The sequence below is a fragment of the Ammospiza caudacuta genome, chromosome 1 (assembly GCF_027887145.1).
Source record: "Ammospiza caudacuta isolate bAmmCau1 chromosome 1, bAmmCau1.pri, whole genome shotgun sequence".
Taxonomy (NCBI): Eukaryota; Metazoa; Chordata; class Aves; order Passeriformes; family Passerellidae; genus Ammospiza; species Ammospiza caudacuta.
Genome location: NC_080593.1, coordinates 95,481,373 through 95,503,765, shown reverse-complemented (window position 1 = coordinate 95,503,765; position 22,393 = coordinate 95,481,373). Strand labels below are relative to the sequence as shown.

Here is a 22,393-nt window from a genome sequence, read left to right as displayed (position 1 = left end):
GAAATAGTTTCTACTTTAAATGATTCTGTTTTTTTCAATAAATTGTAAGTAGATAAAATGTGACTTCATACAAATGTTTTATTGCTTGTTTTGTAGATGATGTTCTGACACCAACTGCAGAGAACGGTAATTTTCCCTACCAAGTACCCAACTTCCATAAGTGTGAGATTTGTTTGCTGTCTTTTCCAAGAGAGACCCAGTTCCAGCGCCATATGAGGGATCATGAGCAAAATGACAAGGTATGAGTTGTGCTAGATACAACCAGTGTACATTGATATTTTCATATACTGTCAAGTGAAGCTAACACAAGGTGTCTTTTCCATTTCTTTTCAGTCACACCACTAATAATTATTACTTGGGGACCTCAGAGTTTTGTGACATATCTCTTTTATGTTTTCTCATGTTTGCTTTGAGTTAGGACCTTCCTTTGATGCCCTTTAATTGGATTGTTGTTTCCAGACCAGCAGTTTTTAATTTTAGCCATTTTCTTTGATTTCTAAAATACCCAGGTGGATGACAAAATGTATGAGTTTTTTTCAATAGAGTTTGCAAAGTGATTCTGCACATTAACAATAAAAGGAAAATAATGCTTATATTTATTAACAGGATCCTACTTGTAAACTAATTTAGTATTTATGTATTAATCAGTGGATTAATGTCATCGCTTTAGCTGCTTACAAATCAAATTTGGGAAAGAATGAGAAGAATACCAATATGTGATTAAGACTGGACTGGCTTTTTAAATGAAGCTTTTGCCACAAGTTGCATCTGTAATATGAAGCTTTTATTTCCCTTGCTTTCTTGTTCACAAAGCTAAAACGACTGACATTCGTTTTATAATGAAAATAATTCTGTTACTTTTTGAGGTAGCCCTAAATATAGATTAATTTTCACAAAAGGTAGCATAATAATGGAGATAATTCACATATACAAAACCAACTTAGACAAGTTACAGTGTTGTAAAATTGATAAGGTTAAGCCCATGCTATTGCACACTTATGTAAGAGCCTTTACATCCAAAAGTGAAAGGGCTCTTAAAGAATAGAAAACTGGTTTTGCAGATACCAAGTGAGGAGCAGTCAGGCCTAGTATAAACCAAGTGTTTTGCTGCTTTGATGATTAGTTTTACTTCAGGAGATTTCATGAAACCTGAGCATATGCGGAGTTGAAAGGACCCAAAAGGATCATCAAGACCAACCCCTGGCGCTGTGCAGGACTCCTGATGCCAGGACACCATGTGCCTGAGACCATTGTCTAAATCCTCCTTGAACTCTGACAGGCTGGTGCTGTGACCACTTCCCTGGGGAGCCTGTTCCAGTGTCCAGCCACCCTCTGGGTGAATCATGATCACAGCTAAAATAGGAGAATGTGTTTCTGACTCCTGCTCATTGCTCTCTCTTATGAACTTGACTCTTTTCAGACAGTCTCAGTTTTGAGTCTCTGGTTTCCTTAGTTCCCCTTCTTTCCTTTCCCTTTGTGCTCTTACAATGCTGTGTGTGCATTTTCTGTAATGAGATGCAAAGAAGAGAATTGATCTTGGTATTATTAAGCATCATTATCCTATGTAGGTACTTGAATTGTTATTTTTTAATGTTTAACGTTTTGATTTCTATGATTATATGTGTCACTCAGGGTATATATAGCCTATGGGAAGACTAAATTTTGTCTTTATTTTTTGTGATTTTATAAACAGCCTCACCGGTGTGACCAGTGTCCGATGTCGTTTAATGTCGAATTCAACTTGACCCTGCACAAATGTACTCACAATGGCGAAGATCCTACGTGTCCTGTGTGCAACAAGAAGTTCTCCAGAGTAGCCAGTCTGAAAGCACATATAATGCTACATGAGAAAGAGGAGGTAATTCATTAAAGTTTATAACTTAATTTTGAAAAGACATGTAATAGCGGTTGTATTTAATTCCTTACCTGTATGCTTTAGGTTTTGTGTAAATTTAGATTTTGAATAAATTATTTTATTCTGAAGAAATATAAAACTTTACGTGGGGAGTCTGTTTTAATATTAGTTATAGAAATTAATATCCTGATTATAAATAAGTGTTCCCATTGTGTCTTTATGAAAAAAAAGGAACTTGAGCATATTTGATAGATACCATATCATACTATATATAAACATTGACTAATTGGTTGTTTGCACATACTTTTATTTTGAAGATATTTCTGTGACTTAATCTACATTGATATGCCTACACACAAGAGATAACGTGTGATCATATTTGATGGCAGATGTCGTGGTGAGGCACTCTCACCATTCATAGAAATAGATGAAGCCGTTACCATATCTACAGCTCCCACCTCTGTTTTTGCATGGTTGGTGGTTTTGCTTGAGAGTACTTGGTCCTTCCCCTATCAAAATTTCATTTTTTGTTTTGATAGAGTGTTGATTAAATTCTTAGCAGTTAATACATAGTGGTGTATTTTGCACGCTTTATAGTCTTTACTGCGTTACAACAATTGCCAGAGTTGAATGCACTGCCCAAAATACCAAATTTTTTATGATGCAATTGCCTCTTCCTCCCATTAAGGTTTTTTTAAAATTGCACTTCCTGTTGGAGAACTGGAGCTGAATCAGGAATGCATTTTTATTGTCCAACTTCCAATCACAAATGTAACAGTGGTGTGTTCTTCCATGCCAATTGCTGACAGCTTACAGCAGTTTTGACCTGTAAGTTGGGAGTAATAGGCCTGTGTGCACTTTTCCCCAAACCAGATGCAGGGCATGCCATCTGTAGAGGTTCCTTCTTTAATCCTTTTAGTTTGTGTTTTGTCATGTACACAGCCAAGTAGGCAGCCAAGTTAAGTGGACTGGAGTCCAATTTTGCTGTATATTGATGTATCTATAATGATAAATGGCTTAGTTGGTGTTATTAAGGAAACTTGATTTATTAATTTCTTGAAACACAGAGTAAGAAAGACACCTGAGGGTGGTTTTTGGTATTTATTTCTACCACTAAGTGATTTTTCATGCACTTCAGCAGTGCTGGTTTTTTTTGCTTTGGTGCAGATGTCAGAAGAATAGGCTGTGTGATGCCTTCCAATTTAAAATTCCATCTGCAGCTTGAAAATTAAATTTATAAAAATATGAACATATTTCAATTGCTAATGAATGCGTTTCCTATAATACTCAATAGTTTTGTGATAAAACAGACATGAATGTAGCAATTAATTCACATAAACCTGCAGGAATAACTTTCACTGTAATTATGCACAGGACCTGTAGGAGAGCTGGAATTTGAACTTGAAGCAGAGGGAATTGGTGATGGCAGCAGCTGCCATTGAGGGGTTTTCCACAATGTGCATGTTAACAAGTTAGGGGTGGAGTATGTTCTCACTCCTGTCTGCTCTTCTTCCTTTGCTGTTAGAAGGGTTACCAGTCTGAAATCAGAGCAGAGGTGCATATACATTAAGGGACATACATAGAGGGTAGGAAGATAGCTCCCCAAATTTCATTTTGTGAAGCATTACCTTTGTGTTGTGCTGCATCAGGAAGCTTTATCTACAGACAAATGCACATGGGAAAGAACAGAACAGCTCTAGTGAGATTTGGGAGAGTGGGTCTGTCTGTGAAACTTAGATTTTTGTGTTTGACTGCTCCATGCGAGAGGTTCTGGAAGGAATTTTCTGGGCCGTTGATACTGAGCTTGCAAGAGACTATTTTCTCCTCACGTTCTTCAGTGATTTATATGTGATAAACTTATATGTGATAAATTTATATGTGAGGGAAAAGCTGCACGTTTGAAATTCCTCACTAATATGGGATAGCTTTCTCTTGAGAAGTCATTAAGAATATATCTTGTGTAAATATGACCCATCTTCTTGAGGATTGTTGAACATGTCAGTTTCCTAAGTGGAAATGCACAATAGTTTTCATTGCTACATTTTGCCCTGGCAGGATAAAAATGGTAAATAAAAAACAGAAACAAAATTATTTATTGCATTAGAACTGCTATTATGTCCTCTTTTTCATGAACATGAGTGGCTTTTGGGCTTTAGGAACACCTTAATATGTTGAAAAAGTTAAAACTGATATTTGGTGGATATAAAATGAAAATTCCTTCATTATAAGATCCTCTTGCTTTGGGTTTTTTTGTTTTACTTTGTGTGATGTTGGGGTTTTGTTTGTTGTTTGTTTTGTTTTTAGAAATATCCACTGAATTTGATTTGTACTGTCTAATAATTCGTGAGCAATGATCTTTTGAAAAAGTGCAGATTAAAATCCTTTACAGATGCTGGCAGTCAGAGATACAAAACAGGTGAAGATCATGAGTTCCAAAGTGTTCTTCAGATGTTGCATCTGGTGAGATAGGGAGAGCTAAAACAGGCAGAATCCAATGAGTAGAGCTTTAAAAATTTTTTTCTGAGTTTGGGAATTTTGCATCTGACCAGCTCCTTCTGTTTAACCGTGGCTTTAACCATAGTGAGGTTACAGTGTTCAATTACTTGCTATGTGCATGGTGGTGATTTTTTTGTTTCCTTGAGGAGCAAAAAATACATCTGGAATTGCCTGCAGCATAATCTGTTTGGTGTGATATATAGGTGGGTTTTCTGTAGTTTTTCTGCTTTACTGTAATCTTGCTTTCCTACAGGAAATTTCACAGTACTGAACAGAATAATGAAGACTTTAATTGCGTCAAATAACTTCATCTTAGGTTAATTTTTTTGTTTGTAGAAGTTGCTTAATAGAATATGTGTATTTGCAACTTAACATGATACATATGCATATCTGAAAAATGCTGAGAAGCGATTCAAAATCCCTCAGTTTTGAGGTTCCTGAGCTTAGCATGGTAATTGTAGGTTTCCCGTCATAAAATTTTCCCCAACTTTTAGAAATCTAAGATCATAAACTAAATTTGTTGTATAAGAGCAGTAGATGCCTATAAGAAGTATTCTGATTTGAATGTATGTCCTAGAAAAAAAAATTAGTTATTTGTTGCTCACTCTGTAACTTGAATGCAGTAATAATGGCATCTAAGTTAGATTAAACAAATAATTTTTGAATTGGTAATTAATTACATTAAAGGACTTCAGCTTTTTAAGCTTTTGTCTGGAAATGTGATACTGCAGAATTTTTTTTTTCAGACTTAAAAAACAAATTTATTGTCAAAACAGTCCAAAAATAAGAGTGGCATACCTGTGTTCCTCTTGATTAAAACATTCTTGTCAATATCCTTCTTGAAATGAACATGGTTGTTTTCTGTTTTTGTTTTTACTTTTCTTGTTGACCATTATGAGAGAGGAAAAAGGGGGGAGGATAAGAAACATTTCAATTCACAGTGATAGTCACAATTACTGAAAACTGAGCTGATAAAAAAACCTTTCTGAAATTAATGCGTTGAAGAGATATCTGTTAGAAATACTTTGTTCTTCTTTATTTCTGTCATCTTTACTGTCAAGAAAGCTAAAAAGTCAGGGCTAACTGTGGTGGGATTACTGTTTAAAAATGACACTCAATATAATTTTAACCTGTAAAAGTGTGAAATCCCTGAATCCACAGTTACCATGATTTTGGTTAGAAAGTAATTATTTGTTACAGATGTTTCTGTAGATCATGGTGTAATAGTACTGGGGTGAGCTTCTGTGTGTGTCTTGAACCAGCCCACCGCGGAAATGGGGAGTGATGAGGATGGTACTGAACTACTTGTTTCTGCTGCCATATGAAGTTTTTCAGAACTCAGTTCTACTGGAGTTACTTAAAATATTAATATAATCTTGCAGTGATTATTGTACATGATTTATATCACAGGGCTCATGAACTCTTCTTGCTTGTATACTTCCCTCGCTGCTTGCTTCCAGCTGCCAGTGTCCATGGAAGGGTAAGTTAATCTACTTGAACAAAGCTTGTGCACTGCTGTTTTGAAAAATCAGTCTCTATTATCTCTTTCAGAATCTTATCTGTTCAGAGTGTGGAGATGAATTCACTTTACAGAGTCAGCTGTCCATACACATGGAAGAACATCGTCAGGAATTGGCAGGCAGTAGGATTCACAGCTGCAAGTCTTGCAAAAAAGAATTTGAAACTTCCTCACAGCTAAAGGAGCATATGAAAACTCACTATAAAATAAGGTGACAATCATGGGTTTATAACAAAATGAGCAGATGTTACTTTTATGGTGATAGCTGGGAAAAGCGGAAGTAGTATTTCCAGTCAGCAAAGTACCATGATTTATGCAGATAATTTCTTTTCCTTGATATGCTGTTCTAAAATGACACTTTCTTTTTAAAACCTTGCTTAAGTGGGTGGTTATTTTTGGAGGTCTTTTTTCCCCCTGTTTTTGTATTTAGGCATACATACTAAGCATAGTTCATCTGCAAGCTATTTGTAAACATGCATTAAGTTTCTCTGATGCAAAGTGATTTTTGAAGTGTGTTAATGATTTTAAGCACTAATAGCAGTATATTGAAGCAAATGTATATTAATTTTACATAGCATTTATTATAATGACAAAAGTTTTAATGCTTTCATTCTGCAAAGATGTTACTTGTTCTTTGCAGTTTAATCATCTTTCCCCATTACAGCCTCCCATGAATTTCTTGTTAATCTGAAAAAGCACAAAATGGAAAGGGGGAAAAAAGAGCCCTGGTAAATGCTGTTGTTATTTTTGGTGAATATTTGTTCTGTCTTTTCTTTCAGCTCTCTAGTTTAACTTTACTTTGAGGAAGGTGAGAAGTACTTTAAGTTAGAAGGAGGAAAAACTTCTCTTGGTTTGCTTTATACATTAAAAAAGCCTGAAGTCTTGACAGCTGATCTCTTTTTTAATTTTCACTATTTCTGTAAAAAGCAGATGAGGAAAATTACATATTCAAAACCAAGAAATGCTGTATATTCCCCGTTCTTCTTACTAGAAGTTAATACAGATTCTATGATCTTAATAGTTGTGTTGCAAGAGGTTTAAACAAGTGTTGTAAATTTCAATCTGTGAACAGAAATTTAAAGGTTTGCAGTATCAAGTAAGGTTTGAGTTATGTAAATGTATTACCTGCTAAAGCCATTGTTCTTGTGGACAACTCCTGTTTAGAGGTGTTAGGATGAATAAACTAGTTAGTTTGATTTGTAGCTAAATTAATTTTGGGAATTTATATTCTCTGTTTCTGTGGTTCTTTGGAGAATGTGATTTGTATTTGAGGGTCAGTGGTGAATATTTGGGTTGTTAAATTCTTAACTTGCCCTTACTGGACTTCAGCAACTGCATTTGTACTCCAGTGTGTGAGATTTGTGTGTTCTAGTTCAGAATGAAGGACTTTGCTATATTCAGGCAAAAGAAATAGAGTTGAAGGTTCCCACCAAAATGTGAAGTCACTGTATACTTTTGGCAAATAGAATTTACCCTGAAAATGTATGAAGAGAGCCTCTAAGATGTATCAGATCTTTACTGCAGAAATAACTAAAAGTCTTGGTGTATATAGGTACTGAGAAAAGAGCTGTTGGTGTTGTCCTTTCAGTGTCATTATGGAGTTTGGGTTTTCACTGTTGCAGCTGATACTATGTTGCCATCAAATTAACACTATGTTAAAACTGATGGGGTAAAAGAAGCATCTTCAAAATAATGTTTAATTTATATTTTTTTAAATCACAGGGTATCAAATACCAGATCTTACAACAGAAACATTGATAGAAGTGGGTTTACCTATTCCTGTCCTCACTGTGGGAAGACGTTCCAGAAACCGAGTCAATTAACACGGCACGTTAGAATACACACAGGTAAGGCTGTGGAAGTACTTATTTTAATTTGGTTTTGTTTTAAAAATATCAGTTAATCTCTGAAATGCCATGTCTTTTTTCTCTCTGTTGGGACCTGAAATATTATTACTACACTTGGCTTATTAGATACAGTTACCTGTTGGTTTAAAATAAACTTTATGTAATTCATTTGCTTAGGAAATTTATATGCTTTTAAATTTTTCAGATTTATATGATTAGAAGCAGTTTAAAAATGTGAAAAAATCTATATATTTCATTTGTTTCCAAATATCAGTTTTGGTACTTAGTTTCAATGGGCCTTAAAATCAGAATCTCTTGATAAGGTCCAGTCATCTACTTTAAATTAAATCTTATGTGCTCTAGAGAGCACGTTCTAGAATCTAGTTGCAAAATGAGCACAAGGACATGAGAATTAATGATACTAATAAAGTAGTAGTCTTGCATTTTTAAAATTTATTAATTTAAACTTAAGAAGTGGTTTTCTGAGGTGATAAGCCTGGGTTGTAATAATTGAAGAAGTGCAGGCGACTGTTCAAATTTGCAGAATGAGTAGGAAATGTTTTTTGCCACATTTATCATAAATATGTGCATGTTTAAACCATAAGCAATTGAAATAATTAAAAAATGCAAAGCATAAAATAATATAAAACTTTTGAAGTGTACAGATGACTATAAAAGAATACTTCTTATGTTTTAACCAGGTATACATTATTATAGCAGGAATTTGGCTTTAAACAGTCTTCATTGAAGATATTCCAGTGATATTCAATATGTATTTTTCATACATACTGAATGAATTGCCATTTGTCTAGTTTTTAGTTAATTCAGGTATTCCTTTGTGTAAGTGTACAATTCTGTTATTACACTGACTAATACTGTTGTAGTATCAATCACTGTAATATCACTGTTCAGACAGTGATGTGATGAGTTGCCATTTACAAGAATGGTCCTGTTTACAAAGAAATAAAAAGACCATTGTGTGACACTTTCTTAAGAATCTTTTGAAGTTTTACAGATCTAGTTATAGAAAAGTAACACAAGAGGTCACCCTTGTACCTGCTTTAAAACAATTGCTTGAAAGTAATATCAAAAAAAGGTCAGTGCAAATTAACTTCAGTATTTTAGATTCTTGGCTCTATTTAATTCATTAGCTTATTTTAGTCAGAATAAATAAACAAGATTATAGTTGGTTATGGATGCTTTTTTAAAGCTTTGGAAAGTTCAAGGGTGTTTATATTTTTTTTCTGAAGACTGAAAGACATTTGTCTGTTGGGAAACAGAAAATGCAGTCCCAGTCTGCACATGATGGGAGGTCATTTTAAGTTCCAATTACCTTGCAAATACTCATGTAATTTGTGAAGTATGTTAGTACTCCGAATCTGCAGACAATCTGTCTGGCATTTGGCTGCTTGAGGTACTGTAGATATCTAGAAAAGAAAAACTCTGTTTTAAAGAATTTAGAATGCCCAGGTTTTTAAACGTTAAAATAGCAGATCTGTGCACAATGAGTGGCATTAGGTTAGTCTCTTAATTGCAGTCCTTTTTTTGTTCTAGCTAGTCATTTCAGGCACATACACCCTTCTGGGAAAAAAAATCCAGTCTCAGGGACTGCAATTCCCACATTAATAATTGAGTTATGAACCCCTTGTCCCCCCTCTCAAATCTGTATTTTATTAAGTTACACTTGAGAAATGTTTCCACGTTAGAGTTAAGATTTTGTTTTATAATGAGATTTATTTACATAGGCAAACTTAACCTGAAGCAGTACTTCCATATGTCCACCAGCCACTCTTACTGGAAGCTCAGCTTTCTGCCAATGAAAGCCCAATAGGAATTTGTATTTCCAGATGTGAATCAGTGTTCTTAATTTTAATCTCTTTTAAAAAATATACAGTTAAAACCTGCAATCCTTAAGGCACCTTCAAAACCTCTAAGCAGCAGAAGAGAAGATACACATTCCTTCAGTGAGTTATATGCTTGAAATCAATTTCAGAAAAATAGCTGCTTTTGTTCTTTTGTTCTTAATTAAGAAATAATAAGTTTAAAGTAGATGTAATTACAGCTATAAAATGATAAATATTATAAAAATATTTATTAAAACTGATTTAGTGTGTACATGGTGGGACTTACTGGTGTAGCAAAGATAGCACCCAGTGGTGCTTATTCTGATCTTGGCTATGGAAATGTGCAAAGGCAAGGTGTTAAATATTGTCAAGGTCCTAGAGTTACCACAGCTGGACTATTTCACTAAAAGAAAAAAAGTATTATTACTAAGTTCAAAGTGGAGGTTCCCAGGAGTTAAGTAGAACACATGGTTGTAAGGAACTGAAATTTATCATTAGTAAGTTTATGTAGCTTTGTAATCTGTTTAGGCAGTCCTTGTATGTTCTCTAACTGGGGGGTTCTTCATGCTTATCTGGTAACATAAAAAAAGTGTAATTATACACAGCATTGAGGGCACCAAAATTGGGAAATTGTGACCGAACGTTTCTGTAAAAATGTTGGCTAGTTTTTCTTTAAGTATTCAATATGAACAGTTTTTAAAATTATTTTCTGAGCAGAACTGTCTAAAACATTATTTCATTGCATATTTTCAGTATGTGGTTGCAAAGAGTGAATGGCTCTTAATATTTATTGGGGAGTGGGAACCATATACCATCTTTTGCAGAGTTGCTGTAAGACTTTCTGATTTTAAATTAGATAAAGGTTTAAATTTGACTGTTAGTTATTTATTACTGTCCATTTATCCTCTGGGCCTGCTTGTTTTTTGTGAAGGTGTGTGCATTTTTATAGGATTTGGTATAAAACGTGGGTTTCTTTTTCCCTTTGTTTTTTTTCTCCAATGATTTTGCATAGCAGCTTTTGAGATCTTTCAAACCACAAGTTGAGAGAAGGTGTTTTGAATAATTGCTTCATCTATATTTCCTTTATTTTACCCATTTAAACTGGTAATCATCAGCTAAGTCACGAAAACCTTTTTAACAAGGCCGCATTTTCATCAGAGTAGGTGCTGAGGTTGGTAATTGAGGTAAACAATTTTATTGTCAAAACCTCCTAATAACATATATAATAACGTGTGTATTTTATTTTAATGGATACAATTTTTGGTTTAGCTACAGAAAACGGCTGACATTTACTTAAATTTCCTTACCCTTCCTCCTCCTGCCGCTGTTTCCCTGCAGGTGAAAGACCTTTCAAGTGCAGCGAGTGCGGGAAGGCCTTTAACCAGAAGGGGGCTCTGCAGACCCACATGATCAAGCACACGGGGGAGAAGCCCCACGCCTGTGCCTTTTGTCCCGCCGCCTTTTCCCAGAAAGGCAACCTGCAGTCACACATCCAGAGAGTTCATTCTGAGGTAAAGGCCATTATTCATCGAGTCTTGGCTGCTAACATGCATCTTAACTCGGTTTTGCTATTCCTGTGTGCTCCAACCAGTATGCATTTATTGCTATAGTGTAGATTCTGGTTTGCTGCTTTTACCTCTGAGCTTTCCTTAGCTTGTCTGAATAAATGTATACTCAGGAGAAGTAGCAAAACCTTCATTGGCCAGTGTCTTTTCAGTACATGGGCAGATTAATGAATAGTGGGGTTAGGTGCACAAAAATGTACCTGTGTCTGTCTTGGGAGAACAAGGACTAGAATCAGATGAAAGTAGGCCAGAAGTAGCCAAGCAGAAAATGGTGAAAAATTTCAATGCCAAGCAGCGACTCACTAATTCTATTTTAGAACATACTTGCCATTTGTCTTTGAAGTATATTTTGCAGCCTTTTACAGAGTGTTTTTGGTTACAAGTAGAAGAAAATTCCAGAATAAGTTTTTTTAAAAAAATGATTCAGACCTCTTTATGTCTGGACTTTTTCTCTTTTTGGCAGACAATTTTTAAGACTCAGAAGGTACTGCTGTGATAAAGTAATACAATCTTCTTAGCAATATGAGCTATGCAACTTTGTTCAGTAATTTCCTTGCAGACTTTAGTGAGTTGTGGTTGAAAATACCGATAGAAAGAGACTTAGTCTTGGTTTGAAATTAGGAAGTGATAGAGGTAGTGCTTTTTGCTTCTTTTATTTCCTGTGTGCACAATATCATCTTTGTTCTCACTCTTCCCCTAACTGAGATTTGCAGTCTTGTTTTCCATTTTTGTGTTACAATGGTAGGTATTACTAAGAGTCCTTTTAGCATGTTAGCTTCTTACTTTTAGGATATGCCTTAGTATATGGATATGTCTTAATAATATGTGATACACTTATTTATGTTACGTCATATAACTTGGAGTACTGTGTTCAGTTTGGGACACTCAATTCAGGAAGGACATTGAGGTCCTGGAGCATGTCCAGAGAAGGGTAGTGAAGCTGGTGAGGAGTGGCTGAGGGAGCTGGGGCTGTTTAGCCTGGAGAAGAGGAGACTCTGGGGTAGCCTTAACACTCTCTTCAACTCTCTGGAGGGAGGCTGTGGCCAGGTAGGGGTTGGCCTCTTCTCCCAAGCCGCAGGTGACAGGACAAGAGGACACAGTCTTAAGCTGTGCCAGGGGAGGTTTAGGTTGGACATCAGGAGGAATTCCTTCATGAACAGGTGATTAGACATTAGAATGGGCTCCCCAGGAAGTGGTGGAGTCACCGTCTCTGGAGATAAGTATTTAAGACTGGACTTGGCACTCAGTGCCATGGTGTGGTTGGCATGGTAGTGTTTGGTCATAGGTTGGACTTGAGGACCTCAAAGGTGTTTTCCAACCTAATTGATTCTCTGGTGTGACTGGTCATCCTCAAGGTTAACAGCTCTCTATGTGTGATATCTTATGCTACATAACAAAATGAACCATAATTTAATAATTTAAATTGTAACTTTTTTCAGTATTAGTTAGGAGTGAAGTAAAAAACACTTTTTACCTTTTTTTCTGTTACTCTGTTTTCCTGTAAGAAAAGATACTTTAAATAAATGCTACCTCTTGATCACATCCTATTCTGTGTTTTGCAGTCCTGAGCCTGCATTTGAGTTACTGCTTTGGTTAACTTAGTGATTTTTTTTTTCTTGCTGTTGCTGTGTTTTCTTCAAGCCTGTGTGGAACTCTCTGAATTCTTTGTTTTATTCTGATACAGTTACAAAATAACATTGCAGCTGATAATGAATTACAGGTTGATTCTCACTTCCTAAAGCATTCCTAAAGTTTAGTTGTAGCACACTTTATCACTTAATACTTCTTTTTGAAAGTCTTGTTGGCAGTTTAATGTCACAAAATATGAAATATCAGTACTATATTGCAAGTGTGTTTTCTTCATTAATATACTGCAATGTATTTTCTTTTAAATACCTGCACATTGCAAGTGTGACATTGGATGTTATTGATGTGTGATGGACTGAGGGGGAGGTGAGGATGGTTGGAATCTGCAAATTTAGCTGCTTTAATTACCTTAACCCATTGGTCTGAAAGTCTCAAACAAGTGGCTGCTGATCACTTTCTAGTTCTGTGTGTTCTAATTCAGGTCAAACTAGGCATTAAACTTCCCTGCTCTTCACGGTGTTGGTTTTGTCTGCAATTTTTTCATCTCATACTTTCAAACTTCCATTTGTATTATGTGTGATGTTTCCTCTTCAGGCAAATCTTAATTGTAAAGCTGCATTTCAGTTTTGCTTTTAAGTGTGAAATGGTAGGAGATGGTGAAGAGAAAAAGGCCTGAGGCCTTGTTTGCCGCAGGACATGAGTTTTGCTGTCTGCTGCTTCACAATGTTGTCAAGTGGTAGTAAGCAACTGGATAAGCAATATAATCACATAGATTATATGTGATTGTATGAATCTGCATATATCCAAGAGGTACCAGCCTGATTCCATAACTGCATATTGGTAACTTGAAAAAATAAACCACTGTAGCTCTCATAATCCCATAATTACTTGTTATATAGAACAATAATGTAAAAACATGATATTTGGTAGGTGTAGGGAAAATTTACTTTATTTTTTTTTTAAGGTGAAGAATGGCCCTACATACAACTGTACAGAATGTAGCTGTGTCTTCAAAAGCTTGGGTAGTTTAAACACACATATCAGCAAGATGCACATGGGTGGTCCACAGAATTCTGCAAGTGCTTCAACAGATGTATCTCATGTTACAGCGGTAAGCTTTGCTGATCCAAATGAAATGAAAATGTCTTTGAGAGTTTAATTAGGTCTATATCTTAATTCCAGTAATTCTTCAGATAGGTTAGAACTTCTAGACCTGTAGCTGTCTTTCATCTTTTTCAAGTTTTGTGTGATTTTTGATATTAATTTGCAGGATTAAATATTGGGAAAATGTAAATTGGCCAACTGTATGCAAAAAAGTGTTTACAATTCGACACTTTGGTTGAAAATGTAGCAGTTTAATTCTGCAACTAAGTAAAGTATAATTCTTGTTCTTACAGATTATGGTAGCCTCCTCTGATAAAATAAAAATTATGGGGAATTTTTAGAACTATTGAAAAAATGTACTAGTTTCAACTCATTTTCAGAAATTTTTGTATAATTGTAGTCTATATAAACACATGGTGGATTCTTCTGTGTATATCTGATAACTTTTTTTAAATGTTAGCTTCTTATTAGGCAGATTATAAAGGAAAAAATATAGCTTTATTGGAAGCAGTGGATGGGTTTTATTTCTTTACCAAGATACAAAAAAGAACTAAAATTCAGAAAATGTTTCTGGTTTCATAAGACTACAGTATTTTTTAAACCAGTGCATATTTAATTTATCATAATTATCTTCTTGTTTTCTTTATTAGAACAATCTTTTCTACTTCTAGTCCCTTCTGCTTTGCTTATCTCCAACTCGTGCTTTAATGTTCAATGGATGATGAGTAGTAGCAGTCTTTGAAAGGGGAAGGTTTACATTTGAATTCTGAACTTCATTTTGCAGCTGTGTCTTCTTGAAATGACCTGTCTAGTAATGATGTTTGGAAAAGATTTTTTTTTTACATTTTCTGAAGTTGTTTTATAGGCAGATGCTATTTGTTTCTCCATGTTAATTCATAAAAAGAAAGACTAATGTGTCTTACTTCTTTGCAAGTGCATATATTCACTATGTCTTTTTTACACTTCTACATTCTCAAGCCTAATCCTAAAAGCAGGATGGAAAAGAATTCCTTCATTACTACCTCATGTGTTTTTTTCCCTTGCCAGCTCTGTTTTTTTTGGTTTGTTTTTTGTTTACTAAAATATTTTGGATTTACTTAGCATACTGTTATTACAGCAGTGTGGTATTATCTCTGCTTGCATGAATACTTTGCTGCTTGCATGCAAAAGTGGACTAGCAAAAATGCCATACAGTAGTATAAGCAAAGAGAGAGGAGAGAGGAAAAGATTCTTTCTAAAATAGATGCCAATAAGTTTAGCAAGGTGGAGCAGCGATAAATAATGACATCAATTGCATATTAGAGGGGATTATGCTTTTTATTTGTAATTTTATGTCTGAATCTGCATATATTTAATTATTTCTATTTTTAAAATTGCATTATAAACTTAGTGCATCATTAGATTAGCACTAGCATTCGTACATTAGAACTTTTCTTCATTCTGCTGAAAACTTGCAGAACTGCTTTAACAACAAATTTCCAGTATAATAATTCTATTCTGAAGTTTGCCATCAGTCTCTGTCATCCCTTGGTACATACCTGGGGATAAGCAAGGATTATGTCCTTATTAAGTACCCATTCCAAAAGCTGAAGTTTCCTGAAGTGCTATGCCACCAAAGAATGTACTCTTGTGTGATACAAGAGAATATTTCTAAATTATAGTGACTGTGAGGCTGTCATTTGCTGCATTAGTATTTATAGCTAAAGTGATTTAGTGTACTTCTCTTTCTCTCACACTGTCTGATTTTTCTGTGCTACTTTTCTGCCATGATTTGTATCAGCCATATTTTTCTTCTTTTTGATTAAGATTTAAATTGTTTTGATTTTTTTGTAGGACTCTGTCACCCAGCCTTTAACAACATCCCCTACTAATCTTTTGCAACCTGTTGATAACAAATGGAAGAATGTAAGTGTGAAGTTTTGGTCATATTTTTGTGTCAAGACTATAATTGGGAAAAACTACATAATTTTGTTAATTTTCGTTTACCTAGTGAAAAAGGGTATGCTGTGATACTTTGTGATGAGTTGGATCAGCTAATATGTGAAGGGAAGCTCCTTGGGGAATGCAGCTGGTTATTTAGAGGCAGAACAGATCTTGAATATTATGTTTGCTTCATTTGCCATTATGTTACCTCATTTGTTTACACACTTATGATTTTGCATGTAAGTCTCTTCAATAGCTCTTCAAAATGGATGTAAATACTTTTCTGTATAAGAAGACCAGAGAGTAAGGATTCTTAAAAATCCTGGATTGCCCTACCCCTGTGCCTTTATTTTCCAGGGATTACCATGGTTTGGTTGGAGAGGGAAGGAGCTGTGTTCATACAGGTTGAGTTGATTGGAAGTTTTTGGTAGCAGAGGAACCATGGGCTCAGGAGGAGCTGTGGAGCTGGGGAAGGATGATGCAGGGATGACTTTCTAGAACTCCATAGCAAACAGTTGTGGTGTACAGGAAGGGTCTGTATGTGCCTGTTCCCCTGGGAATTCTGGCAGGTTTTGTTGAAGCTATACAGCATCTTGTTTGTCAGCTGTAGGTTGCAGCTTGGTATCTTAGGGACAGACCATCTGACTTACAGTCCCTCGACTTCAGCTACTCATTATTTTGTGTTGTACTCACAAAACCAAGATCTGGGAAATGTGGCAGTACAGCTTTAAAGTCTCCATAAACAGCTCATCCACTGTAGGCATGGCAGAAGAGGTGGAGGGGTGGCACTGAATGTGTGTGATAGAAGGGCTAGAAGGGCAGTGGAATAGTTGAGTGCCTGGGTAAGAATCAAGGGGTAAACAAATAATGCAGATATTGTTGTGGGAGTCTGCTGTAAACCTTCCGGGCAGGATGATGACATTGAGGAATTATTGTTTGAGGAACAAAGAGACACCTCTGAGTCAACTGCCCTTCTTACGAGGAGCTTCAACTTGCCAGAAATTACCTGGAAGAATCACACAGCTGATACAACCTACACCAGAAGATTGCTAAAATACTTGGATGACAACTTTATGGAATAGGTCCTAAGCGAGCAGACTCAGAAAGATGCCCTCCTTGATCTACTGCTTGTCAGAAGAGAGGATCTGATCTCACAAAATGGAGATTGGCAGCCATCTTGGCCATGGCAACCATGAAGTGATAGAGTTTAAAATTGTTAACAGGAGGTAAAATGCCGGCAAAACCTCAGCTCTGGATGTGAGGAGAGTAGACTTTGGGCTGCTGAGGGAACTAGTAAATAAGGACCCCTGGGAAAATATTTTTGCAGATGCTGGGGAAGATCAATGCTGGTCACTTTTAAAATATCACCGGAGGGCACAGGTGCAGGCAATTCACAAATATCACAAGTCAGGCAGGCAAGGCAGAAAGCCATGTTGGCTGAACAGAGATCGTTTGGAAATAAGGCAGAAAACAAAGGTGTATGCCCTGTTGTAGCAAGGTCAGGTGACACAGGAAGAGTACAGAGGTACTACTTGTTGCTGTTGAGAGAAAATTTGTGTTGCCAAGGCTCAGCTGCCGTTGAAGCTGGCCAGAGCTGTGGGGGACAATAAAAAGACGTTTTTCAAATGTATTAATGACAATAGGCAGTGTAAAAATAACATTGGCCCATCAAAGGATGAGGATGGTCACCTCACAAATAGTGATAGGGACTGGTCTGTTCAGCCTGGAGAAAACTTAGACCTCATTGCAGTTACAACTTCTTCATGAGAGAAAGAAAAGGGACAGACACTGATCTCTTCTCTGTGGTGACCAGGGACAGGACTTGAGGGAATGGTCTGAAGTTTTGGCAGAGGAGATTTAGGTTAGATATTAGGAAAAGGTTCTTCACCCAGAGGGTGATTGTGTGCTGGAACAAGCTCCCCAGGGAAGTGATCACAGCACCAAGAGTTCAAGAAGCATTTGGACAATGGTCTCAGACACATGGTGTGACTCTGGGGGTGTCCTGCACAGGGCCAGGAATTGGACTCTGTGATCCTGATGGGTCCCTTCCAAAATAATCTGGGATAATGTGATGAAGAGTGCCAGATTATTCCTAGAGAGAGGTCTGAGTTGGGAGAATGGATCCCATTGCCTTCTCTTTCCAGAATTGCCTGAAACTGCCAGGCAGCTTTGCAGCCACTCTGCCCCTAGCCTGTATCACTGCCTGGGATTTGTGTGACCCAAGTGCAGGACCCAGCACTTGGCCTTGTTGAACCTCATACAACTGAACTGTTAACACAGTCTCTCCAGATCCAGGCTGGTTTGTTTTTCATTCTGGCAATTTTTAGGGTTTTTTCAGTTGTCTGTTTATAGTGTTCACTATTCATGAACTGTAATCAATGATACAGGAGGAATCAGAGCCATCAGAATCCTTAAAATATGCTGTGATGTGTTTATTAGTGAAGAGACTCAAGGTGTGTTAGCTGCCTTGTCCACCAGATGAAATACTTAGACATGATTTCATCTTCTCTTTTGAAGAGGAGGAAGAAGTCTGTGATCTTAATAGAGGAGAGGAAATAAAGTTTCAGGGTCATAGCTAGGCAAATTGACGCTTTGGAAATAAAGTATGAAATTTTGGTGCAGATAATTTACTCTTGGAGCCACGTATTGAAGTTGTATGGCAACAGAAAAAGTTAACCACAATGAACTACTTGATTCAAAGAACTGCTCTAATTTGTTACAGTTACTGTGACTTGAAGGAGTAATTCACTCAGGGCAAGCACACTGTCTGTGTTACACAGCAGATCAGACAAACCAAGGGTCATCACTAGGTCCACTGTTCCAGTTCAACAACAGCGGAATTACAAAGCAGTAATAAAACACTTCATTCTCTGTGTTATCTTTAAAATCAGATGTTCAACTAAGACCTAGAAAGAGACCTCTGAAACATTTTATAATTAACTCTAGAACGAAGAGTATCTTAAGAGTAATGGTAACAAACTTCATATATGTGCATGTGTGTACATTATTGTTCAGAAAAGATAACCCTCATGAGACTGTATATAAACTGCTGCATAATATGCAGGACATACTGGCTAAATTCACATAATGCTGTAATTTTCATAACAAAGATGATATTGAGAAGTTCCTTCATTAGCAATAACATTAATTTTAATTAAGAATAATTAATTAACAATAGCATCGATTTTTCTCTTGCTAAAACCTGGGGGAATTTTCAATTTTTCTCTTGCTAAAACCTGGGGGAATTTCACACACTTTTAGTATAGGCTTCCTTCTCTACATAAAAGCCTCCTTCCATTCTGTTTCCTGAAGAGAAATTGTCTATAAAGAGCTGTTACACTCTTCAGCAAACTGCTTTGCTTCCATTGAAGTTTGCTTCCTGTTAATGCCATTCTCACTGCAATATAATGTGTCACCCATATTGAAATGTTTATATCACTTTTGCTAAATTGGAATCTGAAGAGATATGGAGTCTTTTTGTGTCTCACTACTGAGGTCAAAAAGAACTAATAGTTAAATCAGCAAAGTAACAAGTGATATTCTCAAGAGAAGCAAGATAAGGATTTGGTTTTTTATCATCTCATGAGAAGGCATTAAGAATACATCGTGAAATACACAGGACATAATCCAAGTCAAGCTAATGTTCCTTAATATAGTTCTTTGTAGCCATCCTTTCTTTACTACAGTGAGTGTCATCTTCACTGTCTAGTGTAAAGTGTTAGTATAAAGAAAATCTCAGGGAAGTTTTCAGATTAGAAGGAAATAGCTCAGATGTGAAGCCTAAGATTATTGTTTGCTAAAAATAATCTGAAAGAAGATAGCCTTTTATAACTGCATGTGGTTGCACATGCACGTTGAAGTGGTTCTTTTTAGGGAACAGAAGTGAATATTAGAAGTAAATAACCAGTATGTTCTAGGATACCCAGCTCTGGGGCTAGCCATTGTATAAATACATATTTCTATTTTCTGCAATAAAAAAATAATGAAAGCAGTTGTTTCAGTAATTTTATACTTATGCAGTCTATTTGTCATAAGAAGAGAAGTTTATAAATGTAGGCAAACAGGAGTCTTTATTTCTGATTTAATTTAAAATAAATACCCAGGCTCTTTATCACTTTTTTTCTTCATTTTTGTAACTGAGGTAGTCTAAGACACACAGTTTCAAATAAAGATTGGGAAATTAGTTTAACTTCAAATTTTTTTAGTATTTTGACAGAGCCTGATGTGCATGAAGAGATTGCTCTAGAGCTAAGTGGTTTCAAGGGTTCCAAATTGAAGGGGAAACTTAGTCGTTTGTTCTGAAAGGTTTTGATACAGCAACACACATAATTTAGTTTAAAAAAACCATCTCTAATGGAAGGTTGTTTTTTATGAAGGACCTACTTGAGATAAACGTGAACTTTAAAAAGATAGCCATGTCAGTTTATTTCTTTTGGGCATTACTTTTACGTGTGGCTTCTACATGTGGAGTTTTGTAGTTGATCCCTCCCTGTGTTTTCTAAATTGGTTGAATGTTCAGTAGTTAACAGTAAATTTAATTCAAGCTATAAGCTTGCAATTTCAAGCTTGGGAAGAACTGAAAAAAAAGGGGATGTACAAAAGCAATTCTATAATGGAGCACACAAACTTTGAATGAGGCTCTGTAAAATCATTATGTCTTGTATAAGTTGCCATCCATCTAGTGTGCCAGACATTGCAGGTAAGGGAGCTGGACAGGTGAGTTCATAACAGGTACTTGACAAACATACCGCTGTATATTTCAGGCCACACATTTTCGGTCTCCACTTCTTCAACAGACAGAAAACCAGGTGTCTCCAGCTGCTGCTCACCAGGGTCAGCAGACTGTCACTGATGTCATTCAGCAGCTCCTTGAGTTATCAGAACCAGGTCCTGTAGAAAATAACCAGCCTCAACAACCTGGTCAGCAACTCAACATTGCAGTGGGGATCAGTAGAGATATTTTGCAGGTAAGAGCTCTATGTGAGAACAGCTTTACATTTCAGTGTTTCCTTTCTCATTCTTTCTTATATTTTAATGAAATTCATTCTCAGTATTTTCAATTATAGCATTCCTTATGGATTTCTAAACAATCCATTAATCAAGACAGAATTGTAAAGATTTATTGAATGGCTATGGGCTGCACCAAGATATCTTTGTATGACTTTAAGTGTACCTCGTATGTGGATTTTTTACTGATACCTTAAGCCTTCTTTTTTCCTGTTGGCTGGAGGCAGCTTGTGACGTGTCCTTAGGTTATGCAGTGTTTAAAACATGATATCATTCAAGAGGGGAAAAATATTTTATCTGGTTAAAAATGAGAATGTATACCTGGCCTTAAGCCTGTTGTAATTAATAAGGACTATTTGAGTATTTCCTATTTGAGCAAGAATTTTTTTCCAAGGTCGGCCAGTGTTTTTTCTAAAAAAAGTTCTGTATTTTGTCCTTGATAATGGCAGAAGGTGATGCAGTTTAACAGAAGAAATGTAGGGTGATTAATTACTTTCCGTGCTTATTCTGCATCCTGTGCCCCAGAAGGGTGCAAACAGGATGGAACAGGGCAGAGAATAATATTCTTTAGTGTTACTGGTAGCCTGCTAACCTGTCAGGCACATTTTCATCTCTAGACTTTTAAATACTATTTAAATTTGGGTTTGGAAGACCCAAATGTTTTATGCAGCTATGGGCAGGTTCACCCTGTTGTTACGTGTGCTGAGTTCTCTGGTGTCTGGAATGTGATCAAGAATTGGAAAGAGTAACAACGTGATACATAATTATTATCCTGATAGCTATTAAAAAAAAAAAAAGTTGTTGTTTCCTAAAGGGCAGCTCTAAGTGCAGAAAATCCAACCTAAAATTTCACAGACAATCAGAAATCAATGCTGTGTAGTAGTGTATTTGTAGATTTGAAATATAGCTGAAATTTTCTGGAAAAGAGACACTTATTTATTTATATTTTCATTGTATCTCCCAAGTACTTGAGTAAGAAAAGTTGGGGATAACTGTGGAATGTTTCTTCCTTAATCTTGAAGTTTTTTCTGTTCTTTTTTTAGCAAGCATTAGAGAACAGTGGATTGTCATCAATTCCTGTCTCTGCACATGCTACTGACTGCAGCCAGGCTAAGGCTGCTGGGGCCCAGGATCAGAACCCAGATGTCCCGAGCCTCTCAAATCATCAGGCTGATTCTAATAGTGCTGAACAAGAGAAGGAGCAAGAGAGTACAGATAAACTGGATAAAAAAGAAAAAAAGTTCATTAAGAAAAAATCACCGTTTTTGCCTGGTAATACTGCCACTGCTTTCTACTTCTTGTGCTGTAAAGATTGTAATAAATGTGGGTGTGTTTATGGCTTTATAAAGGGATTTCCCAAAATGTGTTGTGGATTAGTTATGAACAGTATTTGTTCTTATCTAAAATACATTGTAAGGTATGCTTAATAATATTTATAATTTTTATTATAAAATATATTTTCATAAAAAAGTCATGTCAGGATGGCATGGAGTTACAAGAAAAAGTGTATGAATGTATTATTCTCTCCCATCATCCTTCTCTGACAAGGACTGTGTTTTCATTGTGTGTCCCAGAGTAGAGTTCTTGCAAGGACTGTTCTTCCCCTCTGGAAGTGAGGCCTTACAAAGACATAAGGGCAGGACTGC

At 36.1% G+C, this 22,393-nt stretch overlaps 1 protein-coding gene across 1 annotated transcript in view; it reads left to right on the top strand.

The window, feature by feature from the left end:
* The window catches only part of ZNF236 (zinc finger protein 236), a 73,993-nt gene that overhangs the window by 10,323 nt on the left and 41,277 nt on the right, over positions 1 to 22,393 (top strand). Inside the window, exons 2-10 of the mRNA XM_058800251.1 lie at positions 97 to 239; positions 1,694 to 1,858; positions 5,903 to 6,081; positions 7,593 to 7,717; positions 10,900 to 11,072; positions 13,678 to 13,824; positions 15,651 to 15,722; positions 20,504 to 20,707; positions 21,791 to 22,019. Coding sequence (XP_058656234.1) covers positions 213 to 239; positions 1,694 to 1,858; positions 5,903 to 6,081; positions 7,593 to 7,717; positions 10,900 to 11,072; positions 13,678 to 13,824; positions 15,651 to 15,722; positions 20,504 to 20,707; positions 21,791 to 22,019 — 1,321 coding nt within the window. The 5' untranslated portion in view covers positions 97 to 212. The remainder of the gene's footprint in view (positions 1 to 96; positions 240 to 1,693; positions 1,859 to 5,902; positions 6,082 to 7,592; positions 7,718 to 10,899; positions 11,073 to 13,677; positions 13,825 to 15,650; positions 15,723 to 20,503; positions 20,708 to 21,790; positions 22,020 to 22,393) is intronic.